Raw genomic sequence first — 17,497 nt, forward strand, 5'->3', positions numbered from 1 at the left:
AAACACCATCTCCTTCTCAGAAGAGGCCTAGGCGGAAGGGATGCTCAGGACCGCAGGACCGCTTTCGCCCTAGACTCGTAAGGTTGGAAGGGACCCTGAGGGCCATCTAGTCAGACCCCACTGCAACGCCTAACGTTGGGCTTGGACCCACAGCCGTGAGAAACAAAAATAATCTCATGTGCTGCTACCGGCTGAGTGATCCCCGGCCTCCCCTTTAAGAGGGGAGACAAGGAGCGGCGAAGAAGAGCGAAGCAGGCGGCGATGGCATTGCAGGCGGCGCATCTGGAGGCCGACGCCTTCCTCGTCTGCATGGTCCACGCGCTGAGCACTGAGCAAGAGGAGGTCATGGGCCTCTGCATTGGCGAGGTGAGGAGCGGGGTCTGCTGCTGCCGGGGAATACTGCGGGGGAGGGACCGGGGGCGCCGGGGCTGGCTTGGAAGTCCCGCTGAGTACAGGGCGCTTACCTTCTGGGCGGATCCGTTACAGGCCGCAGCCGTAACCCTCACCTGTCAGCGGGCCGACTCCCCCACTGACTTCCACAGTGACGATTGATCACAATGTTTATCTCTATCACTCCATCTCAGGGCAGCTCGCAGAAAAAAAATTAGAAGAGCTGAAAACATAGGGGATCTTTAAAAATAATAAATGAAGCAATAGAATTAAGATCAATTTATCTACATTAAAACATACAGAAAACACTGCTGCAGGTGCTATGAAACACCCCTTCCACATTTGTAAAATCACAACCCTGTAGTTTGGCAGCTCCTGCACTTTGGAACTCCTTGCCTATTGAGATTAAGCAGGGACCACTGCTGTACTCTTTTCCGCACCTCCTCAAGCATTGTTACTTAGACGCACCTACCCAGATTCTTAGAAAGCTGAGGTAATTTTAATCTGTGTTAGTATTATAATTATGTATTTTTTTAAAGTATGGTTGTGACACCCCCGCCCCCTCGATTTTATTGTTTTATCTTTATGTAAACCACTTTGAGGTGTTTTTTGTTTTTCATAATCAAGCGGTGTATGATTTTTTTGAAATAAATAATTACAATAAAAGCAGCGCAGCAACGGACCTTTCCTAAAAAACAGCCTGTTCCCAAAAGACTGTTGGAGCAAGAAAGTCTGACACGTGAAGAGAGAAGCAATGGGTTGTAACCATATTTATGAGGAAAGCATGCCTTTTTTTGTTTTCAGATTATATTTCTGTATGTGATAGTGGGCATAATTTTAAAAAGCACACGTCCTCTGTGTGGGAGAAGGATGAATTGCCTTTTAAGATGGATCATGCCACCTGCCAGTTTTAATAGAATTTGTGTTAAGAAATAATTTTATAAATATGTTGTCTCATGAATCAGGATTAAGTATGGCCCAGAGTTCTAAAGAATAAAAGCATCTTTATTTTAAGATGCCATGTGCATGTTCTGAAGCAAGTTTCATGTTAGAAAAGGTGCACTCTTTCCCCATTTCTCTCACCCGCAGGAAAGGGATTTCTCTCTTGAACTGAGGCTTGCTCTCTGCAGGTTTTTCAAGTACTGTACATTTCTAAAAGTGGTGCTCTTAAAAATCCTCTTGATTACTTTGTATAACTTTTAGTCATTCAGAATATTTTAACCTGGGGAGGGGAACCTGGAGCCTAACAAGTATTGTTCTCCCAATTCCCATCATCTCACCCAGCATGGCCGATCGTCAGGAATGATGTAAGCTATTGAGTCTGACCAACTAAATAATGCATCACTAGGAGGAACTGACAGTATGAGTTTAGAAATATTTTCATAGCTTGACCCACTTAATATTTGTTTGTACCGATAATTAGATAGTACTGGGCAACACTGAACATTTTCTCAAGTATTTCTACAAAGAGTTGCATCCTTAAAGTCTTTTCTTTCTTCTGCTCCATTGTTGAGGCATTGACTACAGTAGGATTGACTACTGGCTGCATCTGTTGTTATGGTTGCCCTTCTAGATTGCAATTGCATGTCTCATGCAGCAAGTTTCAACAGGGACCTGCAGCAGTGTTGCTCTTTTATGCCAGGGCTCGCAGAGAGCATGTGAATTGATAAAGAGTAGCATCTCTGCATGTGTGCTCTGAGTAACTGCAGCCTGGCATCTGGAGTCAGGTGCAACACTCCTAGATGGAAACACATAGTGTCTAGTTATACAGTGGCCAAAGTATCTCTCTGTTAAACTTTAAACTACATGAGTCTGGGCTCCTGTCTTCAATATATTTTCTTCATTAAAACTTTTGTCTGCTTTATATAATAAAAACCTCTAAGAAGTTTTCATAAAAACAATAGAAATACAGCAACATTAAATAAAATTTCCTAAAAACTAGATAAAAATGTAACAGTGTTAACATGTAAAGCTGAGTAGTGAACAAAACAAAGGATTTGGAAAGCTTGAGCAAACATAGGTGTTCAGAAGTGTTTAAAGCTCATTATTGTCTCTCAAAATTACTCAAGGGAGGGCATTCCAGTGGTGGGTGCAATTACCAACAAAACTTGCTTCTGTGTTGTCACCAACACAGATTTTAAAATCTTCTGATCATGGAGCAAGGTCTCCTTGAAAGAGCTTAGGTTGGCTTGATCTGTACCAGGGAAGGAAATCACTTTCTTGGATGGCTTTGGACAGACAGGTTCTTTGCAAAGGGTATTTGGAGGAATGTAAAGGCAGCTCTGCTCAGTTTGAAAGCAAGTTTTCAGAAATAAATCTCTGCTTAAATGATCTTGCATGTGTGCAAGATGTAAGAATGAAGAAGGGTTTTTCAGTGAGAGTAAGCATATTCTGGAATCACAATCTTATTGTGTTGCTGCTGCCATTGCATGCACATTTACCTGGAGTGAGCTCCATTTAATACAGTGGGATGCATGCCCAAGTAAGCATGTGAAATGTTGTGCTTCATACGTTTTTCTTCATTTATCCACAGGTTGGTGCTAGCCGAATAGTTCATATTCACTCCGTGATCATTCTGCACCGGTCAGATAAGAGAAAAGATCGTGTGGAGATTTCCCCAGAGCAGCTCTCAGCTGCTTCAACAGAAGCAGAGATATCCTTTGACAGAAATTATGGGGTAATAACATGTTTGAGATTGGCAAATGTAAGAACATGTGTATTTTTAAATGCATGACTACGTTTGCAGTAGGGAGTTATTTTTAGTTTTTGGAGAAACCTTAACTAACACACAGATTGGCTAAGTTAACAGGACAGCCTACAAGAGTTGTTGGCTGGTATCATTCTCATCCCCACATAACAGTTTGGCCATCACACGTAGGTAAGAGTTTTCTTCTGGGTAAGGCGTGTGTCCATCATCCAATATATGCTGACTTGGGGTGGGCCACTTTTTAAGGGGGTGAGATATCTGAAATATTTTGTGCATATGTATATGATAGAGAGGGAGAGAGAGAGAATTTAATGTAAGGATAAGATCTTGTGACAGGTGGAGCCTTCATTTTCCTACCAGGCAGGACCTGTATGAGCTGAATGCTCCTGGCAAAGAATCTTTGCTGATTACAATAGACTTTGGGGGATGAGTGCACTTCTTTTGCTCCATTATAGAAACATAGGAAGCCGTCTAATGTCAAGTCAGATCACTGATCACTTAGCTCAATATTTGTCCATACTGACTGGCAGTGACTCCCCAGACCAACATGTTGATGCTGGAGATTGAACCTGAGACCTTCTGTTTGCAAAGCACACACCACAGCCCTTTCCTTACCTAACTTGGGAAGAAGGAAATGCAGAAAAAACTGGTGTGTCCGCCCCCACCCAAAAAAAAAATAAAAAAAATTTGCCATCTAAGGCATCAGGCTCATATTTATATGGTTTCCCTACAAAGTTTTACTTGAAACACAATGTGTTATGAATATGCATTGGCTACTTGAAGCGTGATCGGCACATGTGTACCGTTTCATTGGTTAATAAAAACATGCTCTTATCTGCATACACAGTACTATGGCAACAGGTAGGTTTTAGCAAAGTTGCATTTTTAGCTTGGCCTACAAACCATAATAGCTAGGTGTGGCCTTCTATTCCTGATTTACTACTGTCCACCTTGGAGACTCTTATGTTTGAGTTACTGTTTCATTTCCCCTTTGAAGTTTCCTGCTCTTACTCCTCAAGGCCACCTAATGCTTGCTGTTGTGTGCCAAGTGATAACGAAGTGAGAGCCCCTAAGAGGAATGGTAGACTCAGAGAAGAGAAGAAATAGTTTTTATTCACAGAAGATAGTCGGAAAGAAAAGGGGGAAAGTGCAGTTTAAGCAAAAGGGAAGAAAGCAGTTTGCCCCCCGCCAAAAAAAAAACACAGGGAGAGGAAGAGCCCCAAGATTGAAATCTCTAAATAGAGCCAAAAGATGCAGCAGCAGATGATTAAACAAGGGACTCCCAGGGCTGTCTTAGATTTGACTGTAATCTTGCTTTTAGAGACTTACATCAGGGGTTGGCAAAGTTTACCTTGCCTGGGCCAGTTCACTCCAGCAGAGATCCCTCCATGGGCTGGATTGCGCATGTGCGTGAGTGCGCCCGCCTGTGATTTCTGGCATCTGCATCCGCACAGACGCAATTTCCGGTGTCTGTGCATGTGCAGATGCAGACACAATTTCCAGCACCACGGAAGCGAGTCCCCGCGCTGCGCTGTGCCTGTTTAGCACAGTGCGCGGGGACTCGCCGAGTGGGCAGCTTGGTTTGGGGGTGACTCGTGGGCCGGTTAAACGACCTCTGTGGGCTGCTTGTGGCCCATGGGCCTTAGGTTGCCTACCCCTGGCTTACATTATTGTATGGTACCTTTTGTTTTCAAATGTCATACAAATATCTTCTCCGATGCTCTCTGCTGCTCCTGAAGAAAAAGGACATCTGTGATCTTTCCTTGTCTGGCTTGATCTTTCACACTGATGATCCAGTGGCTTCTGTTAAGCCAGGGAATGTAGAATTTGTAATTTGTTTTGCCAATTGTATGCCTGCAGACCTCTGCACACAAGCGATGTATCAGATGATGGATCAAGACTTTGTGGGGCTTATCTTCTGCTGTTTCAATGATGACAAAAACACAAAGGTAAATAAATGACACCCATTCCTGTATTGTAGCCATTATTGCTCTCTGTTCCTTTCTGAAAAGAATGCGCTATTCTTTCTGGAGCCTGGATTAGATCACTGGTCTTCACAAGTGGGTTGTGGCCTAATCCAAGGTAGGTCGCAACAGGAGCATTACCACCATGCAAATATATGATTAAAGATTAAGAAATAGGTCCCCAAATGCATGCTTGGGTTAAAAGTGGGTCTTGGGTCTGAAAAGGTTGAAGATCCCTGGACTGGAGATACGTAAAGCCGTGAACTCATACATGATACCTATTGCTGCTGTGGTTACAATTTCATCATTGTTTGTGAGTGGTTTTAGTCCTCAGACACACAAAATTAAATTAGAGTTGAGGTGTAGACTAGGTCTCTCCCTTTCATTCATTGATGTTATGGTTTGTCACTTTGTTTTCAGTGATTACACACACATAAATTCAGTGAAACAAGTGCATGAGCTTGGAGAAGGTAATTAGGGTCCCATCACTTTTCTTAACTACTTGGTCCTTCGTGTCTTAGAGTGCACACCCTCAAATCCGGGCTCCCTAGCTTTCCTCATACTTGGGTCTGCAGATGTTGCTGAACCACATTAAAAATGGACAGGCATAAAATGTGGGAAGATACTAAGAGGGTGCATTGGGGAAAGGCAGACTGTCTTCTTTGGAATACCTAAACATGGACTGAAGTTCCGTTTCTGAGCCACTTAATCTGGATTAGGTGGATTGCTAGTGCTGTGGTTTAGAGAACAATAATTGTTGGCAGAATTTAGCAGTGGGTGTTACAATAGGGGAACACAAATGCAAAGACGACATGCACAAAGTTGTCCAAGAATGACCTGAGAAGGAAATAAAAGAACACATCCTCCCCCCCCCCCCCAATACTGGTATTGACATCAATAGTCACTTATCTCCCATAGTAAACAGCAACTTCAAGGAAGGGGGCATGCTTTTTGTTGCAACTGCATGTGTGGGTCGTAGAGGGTTTAACCACCCTGCTCAAAAGCAATAGTAATTCTAATTGTGCACCCACAACTACTATTAAACAGAAACAAAACCCAGGTATATTCATTGGGACAATGAACTTCACATTTGGCAGTATATCACCTAAATAGGCTCCATCTGCAGCAATCAGTCTTCAAGGTGCCATTGGAATGTTTATCATTTAATGGAATGTGAGCTTTAATCTCTGGCTGGGGTGCAGTGGGTGGAATGAAACGTAGTGTGAAATGGGATATATGCCTGTACAACTATGTCCACTCAAGCAACAAGACTCCCCCTCCCCACACCTGGCTCATTGTGCTAAACCTGTTATGGGGTTTCTCCCAATCATCCAGAAAAGATTTAGGGAGCACAGGGGCATGGTGGGCAGAGGGGAAAGTTCCACTGCATGAAATAACTTAGTTGAATCCCATCCAGTGTGTTTATTTCCTTCTTCCCTCCCAGCTTCCCAGGTAGTAGAACACCTGAACAGAGTGTCACTACATAGAGATGTGTGGCTCTTTCGGGGTTTGGATAATCAAACATCCTGTTGTATAATAATCTCTTTCTTTCTTTCTTTCTTTCTTTCTTTCTTTCTTTCTTTCTTTCTCTCTCTCACATAAATCTGCTGATTATTCCAGACTGGCCGGATTCTGTTCACCTGTTTCCAGTCCATTCAAGCCCAAAAGAGCTCCGAGTAAGTACTCTGTTAATTAGGAGGGTTTGGCAAACTCAATGCCTCAGCCTTTCTCACTTTTCTTCGAACTTCAGCTTCAGTGGTTACTTTTTATGTATAGCAGTGCTGCTATTTTTTAATTCTCAATTCTTCATCTCTAGGCAATTCTAGGTTCAAAATTCCCATTGTTCTGGGCGCATTTTGCGACAAGGGATTTCATTAGCGTGAGCAGTTTCTGAGCTCTGGGCACAGTACTGTGCCTAATATTTCAGATTAAAACTGCGGAGTGGAAGGAAAGGAGGAGCTTTTTCTGCTTCCCCACTTCCAGCTACTCTCTGAAAACTGGAGAAGAGACCCGCTTAAGAATAGTAGGGGGATGGGCAGGGGAAGGATTAGACCATGTAAAAAATGAACATAATATTTTAGCTACAGTTCGTTCACTTTCAGCTTTGTATTCTTGTTATAAAAAAGTGTTCCTAGACATTCCGTTGTTGTGCCCAGCTGCTTGTATCTTTATAGTTCCTGTTTTTCACCTGGCATCTATGGACAATATAGTGTGCACACTTCTCTAGAGTAAGCCCCAGTGTGTATGTGCTGTGTATGTTGTGCTCTTCTAGTGTTTACTTCTCTTACTGGGCTGAATGTTGTATTTTTATAAGTTCTTATTCTTTTTCTGTTGCATTTTAATACTGTTTTATGGTTTTAAACTTGTATTGATTTTATGTTGTGAATATGTGTGGTGGAAGCTACCTTGGGAGGGTTTGGTCCTAAAAGACAGCCAACAAATACTTCAAATTAATAAATAAAAATGACTTCCAGCTAAGCACGCATAGAATTATGCTGTCAAGTCTCCAAAAATGGAACAGTAACACAAATATTCTTCCCCTTGTAGGTATGAAAGGATTGAAATTCCTGTGCATATAATACCTCACACCACCATGGGGAAAGCGTGTCTTGAGTCAATGATGGAGCTCCCCAGGATCTTGTGTCAAGAGGAGCAAGATGCTTACAGGAAAATCCACAGGTAAAATGAGAGCCAGGCTCCCTTCTTTGCTTTATTTGGATACACTTATCACTTGCTCTCCTTTGCCATCAAGTACAGTGGTACCTCTGGTTACGAACTTAATTCGTTCCGGAGGTCCGTTCTTAAGCTGAAACCATTCTTATCCTGAGGCGTGCTTTTGCTAATGGGGCCTCCCACTGTGTGCGCGCCTCCGGTGTGCAATTTCCATTCGCATCCTGGGGCAAAGTTCGCAACCAGGAGCAACTACTTCCAGGTTAGCGGAGTTCATAACCAGAAGCGTTTGTAAACAGAGGTACCACTGTATGGCAGAGGTAGGCAGCCTACAGCCTAAGGGTTCCATGCAGCTCTTGGCCTAATTTCATTGAGGGGGGACCCAAAGGCATCCAAAAGCTGACACAGATGATGGGAGAAAGGGGGCAAGACCTCTCAGCGGCTTTCAATACCATCAAGCATGGTATACTTCTGGAGTGACTCTCCAAACTAGGGGTGGGTGACACCGCTTTACGGTGGTTCCAGTCCTACTTGGATGGTCGTTCCCAGATGGTGTTGCTTGGGGAATGCTTTTCAGCCCCATCAAACCTTCAGTGTGGGAGATTGTCTTCTCTTGATGGGGTTACACTTCCTCTGAAGGAGCAGGTTCATAGCTTGGGGGTACTCCTAGATCTTTTGCTGTTGCTTGTGGCTCAGGTGGCCTCAGTGACCAAGAGTGCCTTCCATCAGCTTCAGCTTCAGCTTCAGCTGGTGGAATAGCTACGTCCCTATGTGGACAGGGATAGCCTAACTACTGTTGTCTATGCTCTGGTATCCTCAAGGTTAGATTACTGCAATGTGTTATATGTAGGGCTGCCTCTGAAGACAGTTCTAAAACTTCAGCTAGTGCAGAATTCAGCAGCCAGGTTGTTCACCGGAGCACATTACACCGATCCTGGTCTGACTGCACTGGCTACCAATTAGTTTCCGGGTCCAATTCAAAGTGCTGGTTTTGACCTATAAAGCCTTAAATGGCTCAGCACCACAATACCTTAAGGACTGCCTTTACCTCAGGCATCCCCAAACTTGGCCCTTCAGCTGTTTTGGGACTACAACTCCCGTCATCCCTAGCTAACAGGACCAGTGGTCAAGGATAATGGGAATTGTAGTCCCAAAACAGCTGGAGGGCTGAGTTTGGGGATGCCTGCTCTACCTGGACCCTGAGATGATCTTCTGAGGCCCTTCTTTGTGTGCCTCCTCCTTGAGAAGTCCGGAGGGTGGCAACACAAGAACAGGCCTTCTCTGCAGTGGCTCCCCTTCCGTGGAATGCTCTCCCTAGGGAAGTTCACCTGGTACCTTCATTATATATCTTTAGGTGCCAGGCAAAATTGTTCCTTTTCAGCCAGGCTTTTGGTTGATTTGACTGACATCCTATTCCCTTTTAAAATGTGGGTGGTTTTTGGAAGGGGGTGTTATTGGGTTGCTGTTCTTATTTTGATGATATATTTTGTGGTTTTATATTTTGATTTTGTTCTGTGAACTGCTCTGGGGCCTCTGGATATAGGGTGGTATATAAATTCAATTAATCATCATCATTATCATAACCTGTAGGAGTAATTTGGCCCTTGCCTGGCAGTCTGCTGGGCTAGAAGAAAGAGGGTTTGAATTAAGTAAGTAATGAAAATGTTGGTTTTGCAGAATCATCTGCTTGACTACTGTGGGAATCAAGCCACTGGGACAAGAGGGTCTGATCCAGCAGGGGGCATTTCAAAATCCCATGTGGACCATGTGGTGACCCTTGCCAGTAGCCAAGTAACCTACTGTGGTCCAGGAAGTGGACATTGACATGAAGTGACTGGGAGGGAAGAACTACCTGGATTGTAGTCTTTAATTTTTTTTTGGAGGAAGTTGTTTTGTGAAGCCTGATAGAAAACATACTGTGACTTTTGTGGGAGTGCTGACTTGACACCAGTGTGCTCTCTTCCTCCATTTAGCCTTACCCATCTGGATCCCATAACCAAGATCCATAATGGTGCAGGTAAGGATTTCCAGATCAAAAGTACCGATGTCACACATTTTGGTACTTGAAACATTTGCAGTCATCAGACTTTGGACCCGGATTGTCAGAGGTTTGACATTAAATGATAGTTGCTCCACACCAACAGTTTGAAAAGTGTAGGGAAGCCTCTTCTTTTTAGATGTGAGCAGTTTGCTGAGGGAGTGCATTATCCTTATTATGTGGCTCCCAGTTTCATTAACCCCCTTCCGTGCCTTTGGATTTGGCGTAACTACTTACTCAAGATAGCAGGTATGATAACTTGTTTGCCATGGAGGACAGGGAGGCAAGCCTTTTGTTTTGCCAGCATGCTAGCCTGAGTACCTTAATGCAAACTTGTCAGTGGTCTTGCTTCTTTCTTTTGATGGGTTTATCATTGCTCTGTGAGCTATTGGTGCCTGTTTTGCCTTCACAGTTAGGTATCTTTAAGCTGTTAAATTTTGAAGGGCTTATATAATTTCTAATACCGTATAGGATCAGGCTGCTAAGTCAGCCTTGGAGTGAATTGAGTGCCAAGGAAACCCTTATTATTCAACTGTTTTACTTTTAAAAGACAACTGAAGGCTGCCCTGTTTAGGGAAGTTTTTAATGTTTGATGCTGTATTGTTTTTAATATTTGGTTGGAAGCCGCCCAGAGTGGCTGGGGAAACCCAGCCAGATGGGTGAGGTATAATTAATAGTATATTATTATTATTATTATTATTATCATCATCATCATCATCATCATCATCATTACTGGTACACTGACACCCTGCAGAGGGAGATGGTTGTATCTCACTATTTACTGCATTACTTCTTTCCTCGCCAGTGTTCACTAAGAAGCTCTGCAGCCAGATGTCTGTCATCAGTGGTCCTCTTATGCAGTGGCTGGAGGATCGCTTGAAGAAAAACAAAGAGAGGGTGCAGGAACTGCAGCAGGAGAAAGAGAAACTTCTGGAGGAACTCGCTGCCTTGGAGGGAGAAGAACAGAACCTCATGGCCTAAGAAACAGCCAAATGTTCCCAAGTTTGGCTTCATCCTACCTTGCTTCTTCTCCAACCCTCCCATCTCATTGGGTACATTCTGTGCATTATGCAGCACAGAAGCTTCAGTCAAGCGGTTAAGCTCACCACATAAAACATTTGTTCAGCAGAAACATTTGTTGTTTACTGTGGACACACAAACATGCACTCCATATACATATCCTCTGCATTCAGACATCTGAAGGCAGCCCTGTACAGGGAGGTTTTTAACGTTTGAGGTTGGAAGCCACCCAGGGCGGGATATAAATAATAAAATTATTGTTATTTCCCCACAGTGAACACAGGCAAATAATAGTTTATACCAGTAACGATTCAAAATTCTGTTTCAGTATCCATTATTTTTGTCTTTGGTTACATATATCATAATTAAATAGAGAAGTAACAAGGAGTGAAGGAGGAGGGATAACCTATGTGCACCAGACTGTATTGTATACTGTATGTACTGTCCTACTATATGCTTCATTGTTTGTGAAATTAATAAAGTTGTACTAAACCGCATAAAAGTTAGCTAAAGAATCAAAGTTCTGTTCTTCGTGCTGAGTTCCATTTCTTCATTAACTGTTGGGGAAATGTCTTGAGCCTGTTTGGGTGAGTTTTAAAATATATTCTCTCAACGGTTTCAGTTCTTTACCCTAGATTCAGACAGTGTTTTTTTAATTAGGGCAACGTAATCTGCTGTGTTAAATGGAGCTTCTGGTCTCTCTGAGCTGTTTTTCCCCCTTCACTGTATTGAGCCCTGGTGACCATTTTGGAAATGGGCTTGTGATTCTCTGATGATCTGAGACAGAGGTAAAAACCAGTTGTCTACAGGGCATGATTTTCTGGTCCTACAGCTCATAGCCTGCTTGGGGCTATTAGAAGTTTGAGCAAGACTTTGTTTTGCTGCAAGCAAGGCAAACCTATTTTTGCTTATGGGGAAAGAAGGAGCAGCAAATCGAAACACCGTCTCGCCTTGGTGATGTCACTGCCCTTGCAAGCTTTTTCTTTATTATTAATTCTTCTACCGCCAGTACTAGATCTTCCTCAAACAATTATTTCAGCGTAGCCAATTTTGTTTCGTAACAATAATCCTTTATGCTAGGTACTGCCATACCTCCGCTGTTTTTTATTTGTTTGTTTGTTTTTGGAGTTTGGCAGCTACCTTAAGCGGGTTTTGGTTCCATTTGAGATGCTGCATCAATCGCTGCCATTTTGACAGTATTTCAGATGGGACAACTAATGAAATGTTTAGGAGTATAAATGAATTTTGGGTACTCATCTTTACAGTAGATACTCTCCCATACCATGAGATAGAAAAGGCATTCCAATATTATTTAAAGAATTGGAATATTTCAGTATGGGTTCAGAACTCATCAGTTGGACTTGACTTTTGGAGCTCCAGTAATGGGAAATGGAGGTATGTCAGAAACATGCAATCTCTCTAGAGGAGCTAGTCAGGGATGTCCTTTATCCCCTGTGCTCTTTGCCATTGTGATTGAAGCGTCGGCTATAGCAGTAAGAGAAAATGTACACATCAATGGGATCTAACATGGCTCTTTAGATACTAAGATAATTCTTTATGCTGATGAAGTGGTTCTCACAGTCTCACCCAAAGAAGATTTATCAAAAAGTCATAAGGTTATTATCTATAATAGTGAGAGATCAGATTTTTTTCTATGTTTTTTGCTGTTCTTATTTTATCTGTAAGCTGCCTTAAATTCCTGTTGTTGGGGAATGTGGGGTACAAATAAATAAATAAATAATACAATAGTGCACAGTGTTATAATGTTTCTGGCCATCTCTTCACAGTGATGTTTTGTTCATAACCATTTCAAAAATCTGCTGGAAAAGATAATCATGGAAGGCTTTTCCTTCTGTTCTATCACCACATGGCCCCTGGGGCACAGCTGAGCTAATGTTGATTTTTTAAAAGGGAAGAGCTTTCAAACATTTGAACTTGGAGAGAAAATGAGGGGAATCTGCAAGTGTGTTTGTCTCTGTTGTTTCAAATCAAATACCTTTATTGGTAATATGAAACGTTTCAAATCACTGGGATAATTAAAAGGACAAGGGTTATAGGGTCACACTGTGGTCATGTGCACTTAGATATTCTGCCAATCCCAGTCTATTTCCTGAAGGGATGGTTCGTTGGGAACCATTTCAGGTAAAATTGTGGCTAAAAAGGAAGCTACTAGAGCAGTGGTATCTTGGTCGCGATCTGCCAGGAGAAACCTCATTTGATTTCCAGTTGTGGGCTGGAGGTCCAACATTTTACTCAGCATCAGTTAGCAAGGTCTGCTATGTAAAGGGCAATCTAAGAGAATGTGGTCCATTGAGTCTGGTACTTCTTGGTTGCAGGAACACAAACGGGCTTGATATGGAGTGTGTGAGAATCTACCTTTAGTCACTGTAGAAGGGAAAGCATTTAATCTCACAAGCATAAAGGCTCTTCGATGGGAAGGAAGTAGTAAATCCTTTAAGTATCTGGCACAGGTTCCATAGGGTGTTGTAATACCTAAGGCCTCCAGAGAACAAGATCTCAGAGTGTGAGGTAACAAGCGCTGTCTTTTGTGGTTGCACAGAAGCTGCTTGATTAATTGGAATGTGATTTTCGTCACATGCTTCAAGGCTCTCGAGAACAATGCCCAAACTATGGATTTTGTCTTGAATTGCTCTATACCATGAGATTAGATGCGGTCTTCAAGCATAGAGGTTAAGAAGGAGTTAGATGTTGTTCTAATGTGGACTTTCAGCCAGGCCTTTATAATCAAGAGAGCCATGCTTTGGTTTCCATCAAATGTTGGCCGGTTTCAGCACATAAAGTTAAATAACTTACACATTTAGGGGCACCAAGGATCTTACAAAGAAGGGTCGCTTGGATTTGTTCAGCTTCTCTATTGAATGCTTGTATCCAAATTGGAATACTGTACAATAGCTGAGAAATATTAATTATTACATATTATAAAGGACCTTGGCATTAAATATATTTATTGCAGCAGGGACCATCTGGTTGCCTTTGAGGAAGAAAAAAATGGAGAATCACTGATGTAGTGCATTCTTCTTGAATAATCATTTGGTGTCTGTGTGCTGTCCAGTTTAAATTTGGCTGGTAAAATATCCCTAAGTATTTGAAAGATTTTACCTGGTCAGTGGGATGGTTCTCTAGTCTCCATTTGATGATTTTATGACTTTTAGAAAAAAATCATAATTTTAGATTTTTGGTGATTAATTCTCAGGGAGTTGATCTGGCAAAAGGAAGAGAACGAGTTCAGGAATCTTCGAAGGCCGACCTGGGTATGAGAGAGAATTGTGGTATCGTCCGCGTCGCTGTTGTTTGTTAAACACCTAAAGTACAGATGAGGAACCTGTGGCCCTCTAGATATTGAATTCCAGCTTCCATCAACCCCAGCCAGCTTGGCCAGTAATCAGGGATGTGGGGAGATGTAGCCCAACAACATAACTTTTCTCCCTCCTGGGTTCTGGAGGTAAGAACAAAGAAGAACCCAGTGGATCAGGCCATTGGCTCTTCTAGTCCAGCATCCTGTTCTCACAGTAGCCAACCAGATGCCTGTGGGAAACTAGCAAGCAGAATTCAAGCACTAAAGCCCTCTTCAGTATAGACAACAATAATGGTTACCATGTCCATTACACACAGCATAACTGAGAAATCTATGTATATTGACCATGTCAATCACAGTTATGGAGACATTTCTGCCTTGCCACCAAAAGAGGATGCTGAATAAGGGGAGGCAGATGAAGAAGCTAAGCTGCTGCAGGGAGGGTGGGCTGGTCCTGGCTGTTTACAATTTGCCTCTCCTTTGGGAAGTTGGTAAGAGTTGTATGAGGCATTGCCTTCTCCCTTGCTGGCCACTGAACACTACTCAGCTCTAGAGATTTCACTAGCTATTATCCACACATTTTAAAAATATGTGCCAACACTCTTGTCTTTTGTGGAATGCTATGCTTGCATTATGTGGATTTAAAACAATCACAGATATAATTATTTCCTATCAGATTTTTCACCTTGTGCCATAATCTGAAGATTGGTAGGAGGCGTGACATCATTCTGCAATCACATCCTTACCTCTAGTTTGGTCTTTAACCTGTTTCTGCCTCTGCTGCTGCTGAGCACTAAACTTTAAAGTCTTTCAGAATCAGAGCTTAAAGTGATCACTTTAACTTTTATCTGTGGCCACCTGCTTCTTGAAGATAAGAGCCAGGGGTTTGAAGAGCTGATGGGAAGCGTCTGGAAAGGACAGCTGTGGCTGCAGTTTCTTACAGCAGTGTCTCCGACAACGTTGCTAATGCTGTCCTTTAATCCTCATTGTGATCATCAAGAAACTTCCGAAGTGCATCCAGGTCTGGAAGGGGCTGCTGCTTCCCTCTCCCTTTTTTTCTGTTCCAGCGTGTGCTAAAACTGAGCAAGTTTATCCTTGGCATGGCAATTGGTCTTCCAAGTTTATGCTTGGCACAGCAAAGCTGTTTCTTCCCCCAGTCTTGCTGTCAATAAAGTTCTTCAGGGATTGGAGAAACTTCAGCTAATGATTATTTTCATGGATCAGGGACTTGATAAATGGGGTGGTGACATCACTGCTTTAAGATGATGGGTTAGCCCAGGAGCCCACACTCGAGTTGTCGACATATTGAGCAAAAATGTCTTTATGAAAACATGAAAGTCTTCTAATTGTGGGATCAGGTGTGTTATGCAATCAAGGACCACAGACCCAAAGAAAAAAGGATTAAAAGCACCTTGTGGTGTATGGGAATCCCAGACAGTTAATGGCCTAATTTTTGTGGGGCGGTCTGCTAATAACCCAGAAAATGATGTGCATAATTTTAGAGGGCTGGGGTCTCCTAATGATATTCTGAAGCAATTGACACAAGGTTTAACTTAAATGCAATTAAGCATTTAAGGGCCTATCAAATAAAATACAGGATATTTCAAAGGCACTTGCACTTAGTATGAGGCCTGTGGATGATGTTAAAGCCCTACAAAAAGTGATGCTGGATGCACCTTCATGTGGTAGATGGGGAGGACCACAGCAGATGATGTAATGTGATGGTCCAGAATCCTTGGAAGGCACTAAGTCAGTGTGGTTCTTTGTCAATGGGCTGAATAGCCTAATCCCAGGTTTGCATCTCAGCTGCAGGATGTGGAGAGAATGCACAAAGCACTCTGTCCAAAGCTGCCTCAAGAGCATAAACTTCAGATGTTGAGAATGGGGGGAATTCAAGCCCTTTAACTGAGCAATTTTGAGAGTCTGTTGTAAGTTGGAACATCCCTTTAGCACAACAAGGCAATGCAGCATTGATAGGAGGAGGCACAAACAATAACAGTACACCTGAGGAAACATGCTACTTTAGGAGGGGAAAACAGGCTGAATAGTATACCTACAGGGCTACCCTCCAAGAAGGGAATAGCTGGGGTGGCTATTTTGCTTCTCCCCCACACAGCATTTACTGCTTGAAGTGCCTGCCTCCTTTTGCCTAATGGTAGGACTGATCCTGCAGGTGTTGGCCACATATTTGGAAACCCTCCTTTTTAGCATTGTGAAGTACAAACAGATTTTAAATAGGATTGTGATTTTCAGTATACAGTGGTACCTCAGGTTACGAACTTAATCCATTCCGGAAGTCTGTTCTTAAACCAAAACCGTTCTTAAACCGAGGCACACTTTCCCTAATGAGGCCTCCTGCCGCCAGTGCCCTTCCACCATTCGGATTCCGTTCTTAGACCGAGGTAAAGTTCACGAACAAGGACACTACTTCCGGTTTTGTGGAGTTCGTAAACCAAATAGTTCATAAAGAGGGCTGTTCTTAAACCGAGGTACCACTGTACCAATTTTGAACTCAGTGCATTGGGGAATGGAAGCAATAATGTGCGGCTTCCCTGGTAAATGGGTAGAGTACCCAGAGTACATGTAGAGGAACCAGCCTCATTTGGAGTGTTGCTTGGCTTGGCCATTCATGTCTTAATTTCCTCCTGCACTTTTTTAGTTTGCACAGGGTATGGTCACGCTTGACCTCTTAACATCCCTTGCACACAATTATCCTGCTGCTGGCAGGTCATGTTGGCTACATGCAATGATGGTCTTGAGGGCCTCCATTTTCAAAACAGCAAAGGGTGCTTCTAGCAGTTGGACATATTAGTAAGAAGATGAAACATGTAGGTTGGCCTGTGGTGGGAGAAGGCTACAGCCCATTTCCCATCCAGGTGCAAATATAATGGGCCGTGGGATTGCCATGTGTGCCTCTGTAATTAGGGTAATGTGATGCTTAGAGGGCTGGATGCAATGCTTGGAGAAGAGATTCTTTCCATTGGAAAGAAGATTGAATGTTGTTGGTGGTAATGAGCTTGAAAAATATGACCGCAGCTGGAACTGACAGGAGAATTTGGTCCCCAGTGTGAGGCATTTAGAGAAAGACTCAGCAGATGGTTCAAGAAATGACCTCATCATTAACTTGTTCATTAACTTGTCCATTAACTTGTTCTCAGCCACTCTCAAAGCTGATCTGTTAGACCTTGAGGTGTATGCCATCAATTGCCAGTAGTGCCCTTCAGCTCTCTATATTGGACAAACAGGCCAAACCCTACGCCAAAGCATAAATGGACATAAATCTGACATCAGGAATCACAAGACAGAGAAGCCAGTAGGAGAACACTTCAATCTCCCAGGACATTCAATACAGGATCTCAAAGCAGCTGTCTTATTACAAAAGAATTTCAGAA

The 17,497-nt window shown here is 42.8% G+C and overlaps 1 protein-coding gene across 1 annotated transcript; it reads left to right on the forward strand.

Annotated features, from left to right (window-relative positions):
* The first annotated feature begins 15 nt into the window (after positions 1-15).
* BRCC3 (BRCA1/BRCA2-containing complex subunit 3) lies at positions 16-11,291 on the forward strand. The gene is made up of 8 exons (XM_080990266.1): positions 16-366; positions 2,924-3,043; positions 3,181-3,268; positions 4,958-5,046; positions 6,682-6,737; positions 7,609-7,740; positions 9,705-9,748; positions 10,575-11,291. Exons 1-8 carry the CDS (start codon positions 262-264, stop codon positions 10,748-10,750), a joined length of 810 nt encoding a protein of 269 aa, XP_080846392.1. The 5' UTR covers positions 16-261; the 3' UTR covers positions 10,751-11,291.
* Positions 11,292-17,497: the final 6,206 nt, after the last annotated feature.

Source organism: Podarcis pityusensis (genome assembly GCF_964106645.2).
Source record: "Podarcis pityusensis genome assembly, chromosome: Z".
Taxonomy (NCBI): domain Eukaryota; kingdom Metazoa; phylum Chordata; class Lepidosauria; order Squamata; family Lacertidae; genus Podarcis; species Podarcis pityusensis.